This window comes from Pocillopora verrucosa, chromosome 7, assembly GCF_036669915.1.
Source record: "Pocillopora verrucosa isolate sample1 chromosome 7, ASM3666991v2, whole genome shotgun sequence".
Taxonomy (NCBI): Eukaryota; Metazoa; Cnidaria; class Anthozoa; order Scleractinia; family Pocilloporidae; genus Pocillopora; species Pocillopora verrucosa.
The window spans coordinates 15621045-15641448 of NC_089318.1; the positions used below are offsets into that span (position 1 = coordinate 15621045).

General features: G+C 37.2%; 1 protein-coding gene across 1 annotated transcript; it reads right to left on the reverse strand.

Annotated features, from left to right (window-relative positions):
* Positions 1–3112: 3112 nt before the first annotated feature.
* LOC131770858 (uncharacterized) lies at positions 3113–16622 on the reverse strand. Its single transcript, XM_066170214.1, has 7 exons — positions 16556–16622; positions 14963–15240; positions 14399–14513; positions 13480–13605; positions 13145–13178; positions 4703–4829; positions 3113–4350 (listed from the first exon to the last, which is right to left on the reverse strand). Exons 1-7 carry the CDS (start codon positions 16620–16622, stop codon positions 3841–3843), a joined length of 1257 nt encoding a protein of 418 aa, XP_066026311.1. The 3' UTR covers positions 3113–3840.
* Between the last annotated feature and the right edge of the window lie 3782 nt (positions 16623–20404).

Sequence of the window (20404 nt, forward strand, 5' to 3'; positions counted from 1 at the left end):
TATAATTTTGATTCTGGTAGTTATACTTTACATATGCACAGTATTACTTGCCTCACACTGCTCAAGAAGTGTTTATGTGTAAGTGACTATTGTAATAAATAGTTTTATCAAAGCTCCTTCCCTTCTTCTGCCCACAAGGGAATTCAGGTACATAATACCTGCTGCCTTTCTTTTCTTATAGGTCAATTTGTATCAAAGATCAGTTATCCCTACTGGTGCAAATTGAAAGTGGATTGGATGAATGTGGTATTCTCAGTTATTTGAGAAGAAATACAGAAACCTGGAAACCTGTTTTTGCAGATGGGAGTTATTTTTCTATTACTGCAGATTAATTTCTAGACCAGATGATAGTAAACTTCGGTGATTCGCAGGTTGCAGAGATAAACACTTTCAGGTTCTTCAGTGATGTTATGGCATCCACCGATGCTGGAGGTATCTTTGTTACCTATTTTATACCGGTAATTCCCTTTACATCTCAACCCCATCATTCCATTTTATGATACATTGAGTTTCTTGTTTTGTGCATGCATTGCTCAGCATCCACCCTTTTCCATTACAGGCATTGAAGATGTCAGCTTAATGGACCTTGTCAAGTGGATGACTGGATCCTCTCAAATTCCACCTCTAGGGTTTCCAAAGGAGTTCATGGTAGAATTTGTTCATGGTTGTCTCAAGGGTTGTTGTTGTCGACCAACAACATCAACCTGTGATATTACTATAAAGCTACCTGTTCATGTTGACAATGAAAAAGCCATGGAGGACATGATTGCTTCAGCTGTAAAATATTCTTATGGATTTGGCTTAATCTAGATGTACTATGTTTATAGTCCAAGATTGATTCAACATTGTCCCTGACATCATTATAATGTGCTCAGTTACAGTTCGGTCACAGATTTATTGTTACTTAGGAAGAAAAAACTTGTTAGTGACATAAAAAAAACTTCAGAAAAGGAACAATGTCAAAACAAAACTTCAGAAAAGGAACAATGTCACTGTTGGCAATAGCTGATGTGTTAGTGTTTTAACAACAACAGATTGTTGTTGTAATGTAGAAAATACAGTTCATATTTACAATTTTGACATTCATCTCAACAGCATTTCTTTACATTCTGCTTTTTACAAAAAGTTGTTGGTTAGTTAAAAAAATAACCTCTAAAGAGACGTTGTGGGAAAGCAGCCGACTTTGTTCATCTAGGCCTAGTGGTTGATGAATTGATGAATGTTCCATAGAGAAAACTGTAAAGCCTTCATTTCATATTTACATAGAGATTTCAAATTTTGAAAAAAGATTAAAACCCTCTTCAATCGAGGAAGGAAGCTGCGTGCTTTGGTGATTCATGACATAATGGAAGTACTCCTGGTAAATGTCAGCTCCACTTTCATTGTTTTCCACATTTAAATGCTGCTCCATTTCATCAATATTTCCACTTTGCACCACCCATTTACAGTCAACAGCACTTGACCTGTCTGGTAAGTGGAACAATACATCAGTCACTCCTGGTATAGCGCCATGGCCTAAGCGCCTAATACGATGTGTATTCTAGTTTTGCTTCACTTTGTCAAGTTCATTTTGTAGGGCTGCCTCAAAACAAAACCATAATGCTTTCATTTGCATACATTACCAATGTCCGGTAGTCCACCACTTACCATGTCCTTAAAAAAGTCTATCCACCAACCCTCTGCCTCGCCGGAAATGAGTCCACCATGCTTCAATTCGCTGATGCGCAGGGGAGGACCCATACCTATGTGCTTTCTCCCCAGCAAACGTATCTTCTCCATCTTGGCGAAAATAGCACTGCATCCCGGACATTACGCCATTTTCCGTTCCAAAGTCAGTTCTTAGTGGAAGTGGACATCCGCCATTTCCCTTAACACATTCCATATAGAATTTAGCCAAATTTTCTAGCATATTGTTTGATCTTGTCAGCTCTAACCAGAGAATTTTACGGCTGTATCTATCTATAGCTCTATGGATGGGGAAGCCGTAAGGCTTCAATTTATCGTAACCTAAGGAATTAAACATTGTTCTGCTGTCACAAATAGTAAATAGTATTGCAATGTATTTCTTTTCTTGGATTAACTGGAGGTTGTGAAGGCACTTGGACATTTATTAAACAGGCGTGTGCCAATTTTTCAAAAATCTTTCAGGGAAAAATCGAAATTTCGAGGAAACTCTGCACGAGCTAAAAACACCAGTTTGAGACTTGTAGGATTGTTTGAATTGCCTTCCGTATATGGCTTCTGTGCATAAAGTAGCACGCATGAAATGCGTCATCAGTGGCTCCCTCTAGGAGCCACCCGCGGGTTCTTATGGTAACGCAGGTGCATTAATCCAGACTGTTAAATTTTTGTTTGCATTTTGGAGAAATCACTGGGGCTTATATTAACCTTACAAATCACTTCAGTTTTTTCTGCTTTGTATTAAGTAAGAACCTTCCAGTAAGAGGTAAGTTTCATTTTAAGTTTAAAGCGCCTTTAATAGTAATGAATAGAGTTCCAGTGATTCAAAACAGAGGCAACACGAAAGAAAAGCAAATTAAGATTGAGGCTTTAAGAGTACGTCGGTATTAATCTATATACGTCCCTCGGCCCTACAGCCCTCGGGATGTATACGTATTAATACCTCCGTTTTAGGTATTTTTCTCTTACAAAATAAGAACCTTTTCGTAAGTAATTCATCAGCGCAACCATGCAGAGGACACAAACAAGAAGTAAAGCATAATAAAAGGATAAACCTCTTCATTCAGATGAGAGCATTCACAAGTATGGATCTTTTACTTCTTAAAATCCAGAAAATATTAAACAAATGGAAACTAGAGTAAATGAGCAAGTGCGATAATAAATCTGGAGTCTGATAAAACGTGAAAAACATTCGCAATTCAGCTACATAAAATGAGATTTATAAGTCATTTACTCGTGCAAACCATTCATCCATCCATCGATCCAACTATGACATAATTGCTTAACCATCTTTAAGAACTGGTATTTTAAAGTAATAGTTCACATGAAGAGTGAAAAATAAGAGAAGCTCTCCGGATGATGAAGATGAGGATTGTGGTACCTCCCTAAATCAAGAGCAGGTGTTAAATGTTACCCATGGTTACCCCTCAACCCTGTCAGTATTCTCTGCTCAAGAGTGAACAATTAGATGAAACTAACCTTGCCATGGGACCGAAACAGACATGACATGGTAGAAAAGTAACAGAAAAGAGATTCACACCGAATTTTTTTAATGGTGCAGGTCGCTTCCTGAGACTGAATTCCCAAGACATCGCGCTGTATTAAAATGTTTTGGACTTCTTAAGCTGCCTGAATTACTTTAACCGAAAAAACGTTGATGTCAACTAGTTGCTTTGTTAAAATTAGGACATATTTTGTCAGAATATACTGAATTCACTAAGCGCCACTACGTCTTACAAGGGTTTTGATACTTTACCATAAAGAAAAACAGCTCACGTTTTACATGTTCCTTCTCCCGCGCGTGAATTGCTCTTCGTGAGTGCCGCGCACTTGTATCAGCTCGACTGAGAAGCGCGTAAAATTACATTTGTTCTACAGGTAAACCAGGAACTCACGAACTTTCACGCCGTGAAATTCGGAAAATATTACAAAAATCTAATATGGCTTCACTGCCGATTTCTTCTTCGTTTCCACGACCTAAATTAACCTCACACGAATATCAAGTCAAAGACCGGAGTTAAAAAGTAATATTTGAGACAGATCTGACAAAACAAGACGACAAGTTTGAACACATTGCTCTATTACTTTGTTTGAGTTAGTAAACTAATTTTTTTAAAATCAATAACGGCTTCATGGCTTAAATGTGAATCATGTGCCTCGTCACTGCACTAAGATGTACCCCATGGCTCGGATGTTCTTGTCTCCATTATCAGGCTGATGTTTTGCTTTATTTCCGCACGAAAAAAGATATCCTGCAGTACCAAACCCGATTATGGAATTGCAAGTAAAGCAGTCATTCTGCTGGTTAGCAATGATGCCGATTCTTGCTCTATAGAAACCACGGTTGTCACTTACAACATTGAACCCTTCCTTGTTGCAGTTTCGCTGCAAAGAGGCTTGCGAACCAACCACCTTCTTCCACGTGTCACGGCCCAGTAAGGTGGCGCGGTATTTCCCGTCAGCGATCAATGAATACAAAGAGTTCGCTGTCTTGTTGATAAAGATGAACCTGAGTCGTCGTCCAATCCTCATACCGAGGCAGATCTTGGAGAAGGGTGTTTTCCAGTAGGTTGGTAACTTTGTTTCCTGTAAGTCAAAGCCATTCTTGCCAGCAGCATCTTGATAGGTCCTTCTGTCCTTCCAGAAATGGGAAGAGTAATGGAAGGTATACTGAAATTGTTGACATAGCATCAATAATAGCCTGTTTTAAGCTCAGAGTCATCAAATATGCGTGAGGGACTCTTGGTGGCTCGTCTAGTAAAGACGACTTTTGGCGGTTGTTACGGAAACCACAGCCAACTTTGCCCCTACCCTTTTTAGCTTGTAATGCTGATCTATATCGTCAATGAATTTGCAACTGAATTTATACTTTACTGACAACAAAATACTAATCTTTTAGTTTCAGGGCCAAAAAATAGGCTTGAGCGATGCTCGATGGTTATTAAGGACTCAGCAGAAATTTTTCGCCCATCTATTTTTTCTCTGTATCGTCAATGAATTTTCTTCGCGGAGAAATTGTTACCTTGTTGCCATTAATCTTCATGATCGGCGTCCATCCTCCATCTCCGCATCCAAAGTCTCCCATGTGACAGAAAATAGAAATTGGTTTTGAGTCTAAGTGCAAATTAACCTTGCCACTCTTGTTCGATCTGTTGAATAAAATACTTTATTAGAAGTGGAGATACATTTAAAAGCTGATGAAGTCTGAGACTTGTACATATTCAGTGCGTTATATATATATAACTTGTTAAAAGACACAGGGTAGGTTTCAATTATTTTCAAACAAAAAGTTGCCTAAATGATTATTATCAAGGATCAGGAGCTAAATTGTTGTAATATTAATCGCTTATATCATTTTGATGGTTCATCTTATTCTCTTTCCTCTTTTAACTAGCAGTAATATTATATTATAATAGCCCCATAACTATACGAAATAGTAGTAACCCATCAAGCCGAAAAAATTTGGACGTGCGACCGTTCGACAGACCGTATAAGGTGCTACTTTTAGCATGAGCGGCCAACTTTTCTACGGGCACTATCTTAGCCATTACTAGGCTTGAGTCGATTGTGCTCGTAAAACTGGCATATTATGCTCCTAGCAATGCTCAAAATTTATGAAATTTATTAATGAGTTATGTTCGTTTCTCTAAATTATGCTCCAGGCATCAGAATTATGCTACTTGATTTTTAAGCAAAATAAAGGCAGAGCACTGGGGTAAACACTGGTGACTGCAGCCCATTATTTTAATAAACCAATTATCAAACATTGTGTCGTTGCATGTTTCCCCTGCATTTGTTCCTCAGAATCGATAAACATGCTGCTCATCATTTTTCAATCAATGGAGCTTCTTAAGTCAAAGTAAGGATGCAGAGTAATACGCTTATCAGCGTTTATTGTACTGAAGCATAACACCAGCCCGAACATAATCTCCTGGAGCATGGTCTTGCTAATCGTTGAAAGAGGAGTTAATTAATGAGACATTACCTGAAGAACTAAAAGTGTTCGACAAGGTGGACGCCGTCTTTTATCTTGGATCTCAGTCAACTCGCTAGCGAGTCGTACCAGTAGGGCCTAAAACCAGGAAACGTTACAACGACCGCAGTGAATCCACCGCAAGCGCAATTCATTATTAGCAACAACATTCTAGAAACATAATTCAGTCAAGAGAAGTATATTCAATACAAAATTACCAAAATTGTTCACATCGTGAAAGTAAAAATGCAAATTATTCCGGCAGTGCTTTTCTTTGAAAAAAATTAAAAATTATGCGCGTTTTGCCAAATTATGCTAAAAATTATACTGGCACAATCGACTCAAGCCTAGCCATTACGTAATGGAAGGGCGAGGGAGAAAATAATGCGTAGGCGCGATTGCGCGCGTAACTTGGACACCCTATTAGTGTGCGCCAGGAAACACCGGCAGATGACAATGAAGTGCGCATACTCGAGTGTCGAGCTTCAGTGTAGCGTACCGCGGGTACACGGCTAGGCATTGTACGAGAGCCTCACGTGGGCTAGTGGATGTGAAACCGCGGATGTGAATGTGTAAAAGGAACGCGAAAGAGAACGAGAAAGACAAAAGCAAAAAGGCCAATATCTAGCGAAGAGTAACGCGAGAAGGAAATACAAGGACGCTACTGAAAACAGACTGAGAAGAGGTCATCAACAAAGAGAAACGATCTACAAAACATCCGAGAAAAACGAGGAGGTAAGTCGTGTCTTATCTGGGTTTTCTCTAACGCTAAGGCCCACAAAAATGCAAACGTTATTTAGCAATCGTCGTTTGATACTAGCTTCAGTTTATAATTAAAATCACGTCTCGATAAAACAATGGATTTGGCCTTCATCGCCTAAAAACCCTTGCGCCTGTTCATATTCTTCAAGGTATTTCTTGTCTTTTTGTTTAGAATGTTTTATACAGTCGTGGTGTTAATGGAAAAGAAGTTATCTCACGGATTTTGTTTTACCTATACTAATATACATGGAAAAATTACTCAGTTCTGATTGGTTAAAATAAATGATGATTCTGATCGGTCAATAACCAAAGAAACTCGCAGATAGCCAATCAAATGCGAGCCTTGGATGTCGCAACAAAATTTGAAAATTTGCGAGCGAACAATGGCCGGCGTTTTAAGTAGGTTTTCTTTCGCCACCGCAGCTGAAAATCAGCTCAAACAACGAAAACACTGTAAAAAGTACTGCTTTTTGGTTGTCGGTTTGGAAAAAGCGGTGTTCAGAGAAGGGAATTGCCGAGGAAATCGAAAATAACGAGCCGACCCAACTTAACACTTTGCTCGAGTGATCCAACGCCGAAATTAAAAACAAACATGGTTAAACCTCGGAAACGACGATTCCATTTCATCGAAAGTGATTCGGACACAGACTAAACAATTCCTTGAACTGTTTAGCCGGACTTTGAACTTTTTTGCACCTTAAAGATGTGAAGATATCATTGCATATTAATGTTTTGATCGTACGCAGTTGTTTTGACCGAATGCACGGTTTGAATAAATTATTTTTGCACTTGATGCGCGCGCTTTGCTTATGCTTAATTATGATGAGCCATCTCGTAATTTTTCCATGTATACTATTAACACGTAATCACATGATTTTTCTTGTGCAATTTGGAATAAACAAGCACTTGTTAATTTTTTCAAAGACCACAAATTGCACTCGCCCTACGGGCAATTTTGTTAGTTTTTAAAAAAAAATTACTAGTGCTTATTTATTCCAAATTGCACTCGAAATCATGTGACCTATACGAAAGTTTTCAAATGATAGCGAACGGCGAGCGCAAGTTTCTACCTCTTTTTCTCTCCAGTCAACTATCGCAGGATTTACTCTGTTCATGAAAAAAAAATCGCGCTTTGTCGAAAAAGTGTTGTTTTAGCCTAAGAGCGAAGTGGTATAGCCTTTCTCAAAATTCAAATAAAATGAGATTGAGCCAGCGATGTCCATGTGGACATTAAGTCTGACGCGATAATTTGATTTTGACACTAATGTCATGTGAGAACCTGTCAAACATCTCAATTAAATTACGGACCGCAAATATGTGGTGCGAACAAACTCGCGGGTGAAATGGAATTAGTTCCACTGCGGAACGAGTGAACTTTATTGTTCAGTCATGGTACTTTTCAGCGCTATGTTTTCATGCTTTCTACTCGATTCGTACGAACTTCAGGAAATCATTTCGATTGTCTCACAAAACATGGAGCCACTCCCTCTTCTCTCAACATCTCGAGGCGTACATACTGCTCGTGTTATGATGAACATGCTTGCAATGCGATATTTTTTCCCTAAGCTGGAAACTAAAGAATTGATCTCTGAAATCGATAGCCATCACATTTTGCAAGAAGCGTCGGAGCTGTGATCGTGTAATTAAACGGGGTCTTGGCGATTTGAGCTCACAAGCACATGGTCAGGGTAAACAATTGTTGTTTACAGTTTTTTAATTCGAGAGCCGTTTTTGAGAGTCCGTTTCTGTAACCTTCTTGGATATTTTCTTTTGAATTCATTGAGGTACAATCTCGGAATTTCATAAGTGATTATGAACGATAAATTCGCATCGGCCCCATAATTTAGGGAGGTTTTGTTTACACATTATCAGTTTACAATTCGTGAACCATTCCTGTAATCTACTTGGATATTTTCTTTTGAATTAATTGAGTCACACTCTCGGAATTTCATCAGTAATTTACAGCGATAAATCCGAATATGAAACACAAGTGAGGCACATTTTAAACTTTCCATATGATTATAGGAAACTATATTTAATCGACTCTCAATAAATTGACCTGCCATAACGCGTTGATTATTTTATTATTTTATAGCCCCAAAAGCTCGGCTTATGACTCTGGAGGTACCGAACTTGATATATTTGATACACAAGGCACCCTTAAAGGAGGAAGGTTAGAATAAAATGATTGCTTTTACGACCGTATATTGCACCCGGTTTACATAATTATGTAGATAATTGCTTAAAAAATACATATTGTAGATTTCTTCAGGAGCAAAGACACGTAGGTAATATGCTTCTGCTTTATTTTTATCGTAAGAGGTTTCTTTTTATGTAACATATATCCATTCCTTTAATTTCCTCCTTAACCTGCCTGCAAATAAATATATGTTATTTGCCGGCTGGGAGGTCCGTATGGTGAAAAACTGTGACCGAGGTCTTGAAAATACTGCCCGAGGCCGTAGGCCGAGGGCAGCATTTTCAAGACCGAGGTCACAGTTTTTCATCATACGGACCGACCTTTAGCCGGTAAATAACATATATTTATTGTTTTTTAAACTTGACGAAATTCTTTCCGAAAGAACCCGAATGATTTAGGGCAGTAAATACGGCAAGAGCTTCCATAAACTGAACAATTTTTGAGTGAGTAAATGGTAGTTAAAATAGCGGTGATGCAAATTAAAGAGAGATGCCTCAGCGAAACATTTTCATTTCCGTAACGATAAAGATGATTTAAAAGGCTTCCAAACAAACTTTGAAACATTATTTTTACAAGTATCTGCCACAATCTGACACCTGTCAATAAGAGAGCGCGCAAGAAAAAAAAAGCGTAGGAACATTTGAAAAACATCAGTTTGGCTAGGGCTGTCACGACAATGTCTTCTTCAAAATCAGTCAGTGATCTAACGGAAAGTATTATTCACTCTCATCGACCATTCATTCATGTACGAAGATTTACCTCTGTTCATTAAGTAAACGGCGAGGAAAGTAATTGTGAGTAAATTCAATTTTTTTTATTTTGAAGTTGTGAGAGTTTGCTCGTTTGTTTGCTGCAATGGCGTGTGTGACTCTGGTATTTCCTTCACAAAAATAAATTCGAACGGCACACTCCAACGAGACACAAGGGAATTTAATGCGGCCTTTACTCAAAAAATTCCTTCAATTTCTGTTGTGCAATTTACGGTACAAATGTCTAAATTGAACGGAATTGGAAAGACTCACCGGGAGCGTATATTTGTTGTAGAACTTAAATTAAAACTTCGCTCGCTCTTTCACTACGAACAAATTGCTCGAGAAAATTCAGATATTAAATGAATGAAAGTTCCATCGTTCAGTTTAACTGTAACCAAATACCTCAGGTTTCATCTTTCTGGGTACTTTTTGTAAACGATTAAAATTAATTGCAGACAGTTTTTAGGCCGCTTGTCAACCAACGTAATGACACTATTGTTTATTCAAATTCATTCTGAAACCAAAATTTTTCTGTCAACCAAAGTGATTTGATAGAGAGAAAAGAGAGGATTCATAAGTTATTTATCGGCTTGAGGTAGTGACCGACGTGTTTGCTTAAAAATACTGCCTACCTGGAAAACGAGGTATATTTATGAAAAATGACAACGAAAGTTGGGATGTACTCGGCGACTCACGAAAGCGTTACCGTGGCCCGTGGGCAGAGATAGGAAAATACTGACCGGGTAAAGAACCAATCAGATTGCAGGATTCGTTACCGTGCCCTCTAAAAAAACAATAATTAAGTTTTATGTCTTAATTCAAGAGTGAGAAGATAAAACAGAAGTGTTGCAGAGTTCTTTTTAGACTGAATTCAGGTGAGAACATCGGTAAACTAGTTGATGTCATTGCGCCTCCTGAATCTTTAATTTTATTGCCCTAATCTTTTTCACAAAGCCTCTCTTATATCTCTGTGCCAGCCAGTGATTAAAATCTCAGTGAATAGACATGCCATATTTTATCATTGTTTTAAAATTCCATCCATACGTTTTTTTGCATTTACTATTTTAAAATTCATAAATGGCATTCTCTCTTCATCCATGTAAAGAGATATTACACATTTCTTAAACTAAAATCTGAATCATGAAGCCAACTTCATTTCAGTGAGTTTGAAACTTCATTGTACATAAGAACACTTTACTGGAGTATGTTATAACCCTATAACATAACCCTATAACTTTTAAGATTTTATTAGTAATTCTCTTTACTGTCTGCCATACAATTTATGTGATGTTTGGTTAGAGAATTTGGAATTGGATCAACCAATTATCCTCTAATTGATATTTTTCTTTATTCTCATCATTCCTCTGCTTGATATTGTAATGACTGTACTGATAGTGTAATGAGAAATTCTGTCTTGGTCACTAGTGGGACTAAAACAGTTAAAATGTGGGATTTCATTAATTAATTGTAATGATTACAATTTTCTTATGCTTTCAAATGTAACCAAAAAATGTGATGAGAATCTGATGTTATGAAACAATGGAAAAACCTGTTGCTGGTAGCTTATGTCTTTAATGTTTAAATGTTCATGGGAAATGGTTTTCTTTGAAAGCAAGGATACAGAAGTTTTCGAAGCTGGTAGAAATAAGCTGTTTGCAAGAAATGAAAAGCAAACTGACAATCATACCTTAATGCTTGACATGCTTTACTCAAACATGTCAGTTGTGTGTACCTACCATTGTAGAGGTGTCTTTCATGAAAAATATTTTTTGGTGTGACTGTTGTTCTTTGTTGATCTTTGTAGCCAAAAAAGCTTGTAAAGGCACTGAACTTCAATTTTTATGTACATAAGGCACCCTCCAAGGTGGAAGAGTAGAAAACCATGGAATGATGTTTACTAGGCACTTGCACTCACCACAATTATATATTCAAGCAATACTCTACATATATAAAACTGATTACATGATGTCTTTAACCCTTTACACCCTAACATCAGTATGCATATTCTCCATGCTGTTCTCTATACATTTCCTGATGTGCTGGGAAGGAGAATTTGTTTAACAATCAAGAGGTTCTTCAGTTGATTATTATTTCATTTATTCTCATGACGTTAATGCTTGGTTTAAGGTTGATATTGAAAGGAGAAATTAGATACTAGTCATTATCTGGAATTAAAGTGTTAATAACTGTACACATTTTATATGCTCCTCACATTTGTTGGCAACAATAGTTAAGATTAAAGATTTAGATATATGAAAAATTCACATATTTGCACTGCGGTGGAAAGATGAAATTAGAAGATCCTCGCAGCTAAGAACACTACTGAAACTAGTAGTTGTAGGTAGGACCTGAAAAAAAAAAATTTCAGGCCCGTACGGGATTTGAACCCATGACCTCTGCGATAAACATGTTTATTTGCACCCAATTCATTGACCCAGTTGGCTTGTTAGCTCAATTGGTAGAGCGCTGCACCGGTATCGCAGAGGTCATGGGTTCAAATCCCGTACGGGCCTGAAATTTTTTTTTTTCAGGTCCTACCTACAACTACTAGTTTCAGTAGTGTTCTTAGCTGCGAGGATCATCCAATTTCAATAGTTAAGATTGTTAGGAAAGCAAACAGATGAACAGAAGACAATGAAATGAGGAAAACTGTGAACTTTACCCTATGGTAGAAGAAATGATCACAGAATGCTTAAGAAAGGAAACTTGAATTGTGCTAGCCAATTTCCTCTGTTGCCCTTCATGTTTTTGATCAAATAAAGTTTAATCAGTTGTAGGGTTTGCTTACAATGTGTTAAATCACTAGTGTGGACTTGATTCTTCTCAGATGTCAGCTGGTAAAAGATGGATACTAAAAACAGATGACCATAAGAAAAAGTACACATCTTGAAAAAAATCACACTTAAGTGGTGGCATGATTGATTTGTGATATTTAGAATGACAGAAGCAGGAAATTCTATTCAAATTCCTATTCACTTTTAAGTTTATTAGATTTCGGATTCTACATTCAAACTGTGTGAGATTAAATTTATCCATATCATGCTTCATTATGGGTTGTTTACATGGAAACGTAATTGTTATTACTTGCAGATGTTTGGTACATTTTTCCACTGATCCTACTGACATTTCATCATGCGTAGGGATTGGTATTGGCGATATAATTATAAAATTAAATTAAATGTTTGTGCACAGGCTATGCATCAAATATTTGTAATAAAATATTGCATCCTTCTTAAAACTAGTTTATCAGAATAAGAATGAGTTACCAGGCACAAGTATGGCTTTCACGATGATAGTTTCCAAGTTTGAAAAAAGTCACTGCCTACTAAAATCCTCTGTTCCTTTACCTTGACAGCCCAACCTCATCAAAACATTGGCAACAGGAGCGATTAGCAAATTAACAATACAGACAAGAGAGCCTATTCCCACATACACCCTCCTCAATCCCGTACGCTTTCTATGGACACAACATGTACTTCATTTGCTAGAGTTGCTAAGATCATGGGCAGTTGGCTTAAAGAAACCTACATTGTAAGTAGTTACATCAGAGGTTACCGAATCAAATAACAGAAAGAATCTCTAAAAGACGCCGGACTGGTCTCTTAATCCACTTGAAGAAACTCTTTTATAGCCAGTGCTGAAGAGTTTTATTACAGTTTTTATTATAACGAGGGGCTACAAAATAAACTAACAAGAGCTCCGCTTTTAGGCTTGGCTAAATCTCTATATTATCATCTTTTTCCATTCTATTTGGTTATCAGTGAATTATTTACTCACATATTATGATCGAAGATTTCCTTGCACGTTGAGGCTAAAACAAAAAATTGTAAATGATATTGAGCCTTGTTTGTAGTTATAATTATCAGGTTTCCTTTAAAATGCACCAAAACATACAAACTAGTTGAAAGGGTACGAATAATTGCATATCAAAACAAAGCACTCTTTCTGAAGCGACAAACCCTAAATGGGTGGTACTGCAAAATGCTATCAGGTGCAAGCCTCTCTAGAGGATATAAATGCAAAGCGTTTAACATAGGAACAAAAGACCCACGTTTCTTTAGAAAAAATCGTCACAAAGTAACCCCATGAAAACATCACAAGAAAAAACTTACGTTTAGTGCAAATATTTCCATATCCTAAGTATCCAGTTTTGCATGTACACTTGAACGATCCCTTGGTGTTGGTGCACACAGCATTGGCACTACATGTATGTGTTCTTTTAGCGCACTCGTCAACGTCTGAAAAAAAATTATATATATATATATATATATATATACATGTATATGCATCGTAAATTTTCGATAGCTGTTAAAATTCTCCAATTAACGCTTTTCATATGAATGTGTGATTTTTCTACTTTGTGATTTGCCCATATACTCTAGCTAAGCCCTAAAAAAAAACGGATCAACGCAACTAAAGCTCGGTCACTCGCGTTTTCTCTGCGTGCAAAGGTGTTGGATTTTAGTCGTTTTATTAATACAATGACTTCGGAGCAACGAAAACTAGCAGCTTCCAAACCCCTTGTGGCTTCCTCACTCGTTTTGATTTTTGAAAGTATCCCACGGGATACTTTGCTCGTCCCCTCTTTGATGCCTAATTTATTTTTGCTGCTTTTTCTCTTTTTTTTTCTTGAATGTCGCTGTTATGACTAATCTGGTTATTGCTTTGCGACATTTGGTTGAATCGAACCCTAAATTTGGCCATAATCACACACAGTTTATTCAGATAGAGCATGGAAACGGTTCGTTTTTTGGCAAAATAAACTCGTCAGTTTATCTTTTTCTGATAAAGAACGAGTGGGTAGGTCCCAAAAATACTCTACACCCATGCACGTTGAAAGAGTTATTGCAGCAGGAATTTAAAAGTGGCCTCTGCTCGATCTCCTCCTTTTTATGAAAAGGAATAAACAAGCCCCGGAAACAAATTTTCTCTTTCAGCAGTGATTATGATTGGACGTATCTACTATAGATTCGTACTCCATAGATGTGCATTCTATAGATATGTATTCTATATGGAGAGAGTACTGTTTACCTTGACCACAGTTGCTACCTTTGTATCCAGCAGAACACAAACAGCGATAACCTTTGTCAGTAAAACCGCTCTGACAAGTGCCATTATTCTTACAGTGGTTTGTAACACAGGCGCTCTGCAGCCAAAGGGATAATGAGTAACAAGAATGCAGCGCAAGAAACATGTTAGACAAATTTCGTACTTCATTAGCTAGAGGTGCTTATATCATGGGCAGTTGGCTAGAATAAATCTACATTGTAAGTGGTTCAGCAATCAAGAGTTTTATTACAGTTTTTATTATAACGAGGGGCTGGAGAATAAACTAACAAGAGCTCCGCTTTTAGGGTTGGCTAAATCTATATATTATATTACGCAAGAAAATGATTGCATATAGATATTTTAAATGTACTCCTTCACTTTGTATCCTCAGCATTGTGTCTCTCTTGAGACTGAGACAGAGCCAGTAAAAATAACAATATCGGCGGTCAGCCCCACCATTTTTATTAGAAATTGAAACAAATTTGAATGATTAATTTGATGCTTTTCTTTCGTTTCTTGATTGATAAATCAGCAGTCAATACATACCTCAGCTGAATGATGAAAAAAATCTTGTTCCTCCCTCAGATCCTTCTTGTGTCCTTCACGAGTTACATTATTCAGCTCACATTTATAATTTCCATTTCTATCTGCCCTTTTATCAAGATTAATGCTGACACAGTCAGGTTCCATGTAGCAGACGTTCTCACAAAATCTTGCAACATTGACTTCGACGACGCGGATCAAATGATTGATCAGCCGTATACCATCGAATGCTTTTTCAGGTGCAAACTCCAAGGTGCGGCATTGGTCCGCGTCACAGAAGTCTTTATAGAATTCAAAATAAACTCAGTATGAGTGTTGAAGCCAAAATTAAAGTGATCGCAGTTAACTATTGGAGTTCTCCAAATATTCACAATTCGTATTACCACTTGCTGTGCTTTGTAAAAGCACTTGTCGCAACTTATATTAAAAATCTGTCAGAGCACAATAAGACAAAATAATAATTGTCTTTAATAATAATGATAATTCTAATAATATAGTAAAATATAATGATAATAAAAGCAATAGAAACGGTAATAATAACATAACTAATGAGAGCAAAAGTAATGTTAATAGTGACGAGAATGAAAATGATAATAACAATTGTTACGATAGGAACTGCTTCTCTGTAATTCTAAGCGTGACTTGATTAACGCGGGCCGGGTCTAATGGACCGATCTTATACGTAAATACGTGCATGATTTTAGCCCATGAAATAACTGGTTGTTTTGAAACTAAAAACTGTCTTGTCCAAACTTACCACGCAAACAAAACAATAATAGTGATGAGAATGACAGTTACGTGTAACAAGGTGCGAGAAACGTTGCTAGAAAGTGCGCCACGTTAATTTGTTGCAAAGCGCAAGGGTCTAATTTTTACAAAGTGCGACAGCTGTTTCAACACAAACTGCGACAAGTTTTATTGCAAAGTGCGACAATTTTATTGAAACAGGAAAGCGACGACTGTTGCGAAGTCTCGCCGCTTAGTGGTAAATAATTTTTTACGTCTATAATATTTGAAAGAAAAAGATCTTAAAAGATGTCCTTAAAGAGCCACATTGGATAATAAAGAAATATTTTAAAAATATACTTGTAAGAATTTTAAACATTTTTACAAAAGGCGACCGACAGAACACGCTCTCACGTACTTAGTGGAAAACCATTTTTCATTTCAATAACATTTGAAAAGAAAATTCATAATTTTTTTTTAAAGATATTGGAGAAATCTTGCAGTTATGCCTCTGAGAGGTCAAAAAGCCTCCAAAAGTTTTTCAGACTGCTTATTTCACAACGCGCTTTTCCACTTAATGCTCAGTAACTTCATGTGGCTTAACGTTTTGGTAATTTTAAGCCGGAAATAGCTTTACATGAGTATTTGGAATCCCCTAGACTAAAGACGATGAAATTTTCTTTGCTCCGTTCCGACAAACCGTGGTCTCATGAAATACACGTATTTCATAAATGAGATAACTGTTTTGTTTGTACAGATATACCTCCAAAGCTACAAAACATATCAAACAATGTTTGTGAAGAAAATGAGGAAAAGTATATTTTTCTGCTCAATTTCTATCTTTCAGTGATGGGTTAAAGTGTAATTTACCTTGAGTTGCAGAGGCAATTCTGCACAACACCAAAGCGATACAGATACCACTTGAATGTATGAACATCGTGGCAAACAACTTAATTGAAAAACTCTCGCAAACTCATGTCTAAATTAGCATGCAAGTAAAAGCTAATTAACAACGTTCTGTCATGAGCATGACTTTTCTTAGCCAATGAGGTCCCAGCCTTTGAGAACAGAAAAATTTTTTCAAATTACCCCATTTCGTTCTATAACAATGGAAAAAATAGTAATTTAGTTGACAATTTGGTTAAAGAGAGCTCATCTGTAACTCGCACATTTTACGACCTACCGTTATATATCCCTTGGTTGCTCAATTGTCTAAAGAGGTCTTTATGATCATGTGGTAGTTTAGCATTGAACTAGCTGGCGGGTAAAATTTGACAGAATGTAGCAGGTGGATTTGATGTCTTCATTTCCACTAACCGATCAGGATCTTGCTTGGAAACCACTAATATCATTATCATTGAGTTCTACTCTGCGAATACCAATTCTGGAGTTACAGTGGTTTAAAATAAAACGAGTCATAAAACTTTCACAGCAGAAAGATTTTGGCCTTTGTGCCGTCCATCCCTGTGGTCAGCATCCATCATCCAACGTTTTCAATTTTACAGCGGAGAGAAATCTTTTGCAAACCAAGTGTTAGCGTATACACTTGGATCTCTGCGATGACACACTTAACGAAGGCTAAGAAAAACAGTAGGGCTTTATTCACTATAAATACAACATTTCCTTTGTAATAATAATAGCAGTATAAAATTAAAATTAAAATAAGACTCATAATCATCACACAAAATGGACTTAAACTTCAGTTAATCAAGTATTAAAATTTACACTTCAAGATTAAAATTATTATGAACGTGCTTATTTGTCTCGTGTTTATTTTGACGATGCCGGTTGTTAGGAAACACAACAATGACTATTTGGAACTTATCACATGTCCCGGCTGATAAACATTGTTTGTGTCTACCCGTGCAATAAGGTTCTCCGGCTTCGTCTCAAGTTATAAGATCTGTTTAATTGATGTAAATGATGTGACAGTAAACAGCAATATCCTGTGAACCAAACCTCAGCAGGTACACTTGGCTTCGTCTTGGCCTTAAAGGAAAGGAATAAGAAATATAATTGTTATCACTAATATTTAAAAGAAATTTGACGACTATTTATTTCGTTTTATCAGTTTAGAAAGTCAGAAACGAACAAGCGAAAACGATGGCAGACGAGGAATAAAAAAATTCCTGAAGGAAAAGTTTTGATGAGTGAAACAGTGGTTGTAGGGTTGTAAAAGTATTTTGCAGATTTCTTTGCCGACATTTCTTATTTCGAAATGTCGGCAAAGAAAAAAAAAGCATTTGTCTTTTGTAATTAGCAAACAGCTGAAGAGAGCTATAACATCAAAAAAGTGAAAAAAAAAACATGACTAAAAAAAAAATGCTAATTTTTATTTTCTCAACATCTCATCACCGCTAAGCTTACCAAGCATAAAACAAACGCGCAGACATCCACTTCAGCAAAATGTTAACTACTTCAGGAGTGTGCCAGAAATGAAATAGGTAATTTCTGACAGCTAACGCAAATTAGAAACAATTTGGGTTAGCGCATCTCAGCGTGAGAGAAATGCGCATGGAGTAAGATGGATTACACGGGCAAAACAAAGACTGGCCTGGCACCCTCTATGTGGCATGCACAAGTCTTTGTCTCAACCAGGGGAGTGCTGGGATTTTTGGTTTTGCGGTATTGGCTATTTGTTTTATCGTTTTCTCGGTGTTTTAGCATTTGCTTTTCGGTTTAGTCCAAAATACTTACGGGTTTTGGGATTTGGAATTCCATGCGGTTTTCGGTTTTTTCCTATTTGGATTCGATCTGAGCAACAATTATGCACCTCCACTGATCTCGAATGAGGCTCGAAAGGCAAATGTTATTGATAGGAATGCATGACAAACCAAATGTTACTAAAATAACTTCCTTTAGGTGAAATAACATAGGCATCCGCGTTTCCCCCGCCCCCCCTTTTTTAAACGAGTAGAGGAGAGACGGCGAGGATCTCATGCAGTTTTCGGTTTTGATCGATTTTATAATTTTTTTTTCAGTTTTGCTGCTTTAAATGATTTTAAATGATTGCTAAACCAGTGCGCTAGATGTCATGCTTGACGTGAGCTATGACACGTGCGCAAAAAGACGCGCGTACGATAAAGAAATACAAAGACGACTACCTCAACTGAAAATTTGCGAATGACCTGTGATTTTCTTCCAAGCTTTGCTTAAATGCTTGCGGCTAGATTGCAGGGCGAGAGAAGCACAAAGGCGCAGACACGGCTACCGTGTCATTTTGCTCGCTTAGACTGCGTGTTATTTCACTCGCTAGTGAGCCATTTCACTCAGTGCCGAGGTAGACACACTTCTTTGCTCCACGTGACACCCACGTTTGTTTTCATCGTGCATCACCAACAATAGCAAAATTCTACCACAGCTTACAACCGCGACACGCCGAAGCCGACGTTAAACTAGAAAGTCTCCGTTGGCTTCAACTAAATAGGTAGAGCAGATTTCTATGCTTTTCAAAAGTAAAAAGATTACGTTTTTTAAAGTTACTTTTAAGAATAAAAGAGCTAATAAATGAGATTGGATGTCCCTTGAGTACTCTTTTACTTCGTTTGATATGGTCGTTATAAATCACTAGTAAATTCTCTATAAGACTGAGTTTGGCCCTTCGAGTGTTAAGAGGCCTTTACGTTTCGTTTGGAAATTACTTCCTTTTCTTTTAGTGGTGGTGAAATTATATGATACGCCAAATTTTCTCATTTTTCTGCAGTATTATTTTTTTTCTCATCTATGAACTGTCATCGTATTCAACCCTTTAGCCCCTAAGAGTGATTCACATCTTATTTCTCTCTACAATAACATCTCTGAGTCACACAATAAAGTGACGAGAATAAAGGAAATGACCACCGACTACATAAGTTCTTCAACAATTATTCCTTGTCAGCCACTTGTCCAGAGATGTGTAGAGAACAGTGTGGAGAATATGCATACTGATGTTAGGGTGTAAAGAGTAAACAAAAAGAACATCAAAGTGACAATCATAAGGCTTTTTTAATTTACTGCAACTAAATAAAAAAATATATAGCATGCAGCATGCCAAAATGGTATTTTGTGATCAAAACGATGAGCTTACTTTCCTTTCTCGTACTGTTCCTTGCAAGGGGAGAAGGGGCCTACTGAAACTGTGATAAAGAAAACTTAATGAGCCTAAGTTTGAAGAAGGTTGATCAATTATTTCATAGCGGATTACCTGGTGCTTGTTGTGGTTGCGGAGGCGCGGTTCTGTTAACCAAAGCAATGAGTTTTTCCAGCTTTGTTTCAAGCGCTTTTATGGCCTTGCTGACATTAGAGTCTTGATTTAAGTCACAGTTACAAACCAAGATCTTGTCGCAGTGATTAATGTTGACAGATGGTGTTTCGTTACCGCTTATGAGCAACGAAGATCTCGCAACATGTAACAGGGCAACGCATATCACGAAATCAGCGATAAAACAAACTGGAAATGAATAGTGCATTTTGAGGATCTTTTGCAAACACCCTATGTCTCAACTTGTGTAGGAATGTAAACTCTGATCGATGCGGAAATATAACAGTTTCAGCATTGGGCTTATTTCATTACAGATAAACAGAAGATGTGATATAACACCTTTTTTGGCATTGGTATTTTGGGGGAGATATTCTCGGTATAAGATCTTTTTGTTTAAGTGAAGAGACACAAATCAGCGAACAGTATGAAAAGGTCTCAAATAGCGTGGATCTCCGCAAGAAATTGCATCGACCGTCTAA

What these genes read in the sequence shown, in the direction of transcription:
- LOC131770858 (XM_066170214.1), bottom strand. Translation starts at nt 16,622, where the DNA reads ATGTTCATACATTCAAGTGGTATCTGTATCGCTTTGGTGTTGTGCAGA. An exon ending in GAAATCTTCGATCATAATAT is followed by an intron (nt 4,830 to 13,144) that starts GTGAGTAAATAA and finishes TTTATTCAACAG; the next exon opens with ATCGAACAAGAGTGGCAAGG. An exon ending in TGAAGATTAATGGCAACAAG is followed by an intron (nt 4,351 to 4,702) that starts GTAACAATTTCT and finishes CAACAATTTCAG; the next exon opens with TATACCTTCCATTACTCTTC.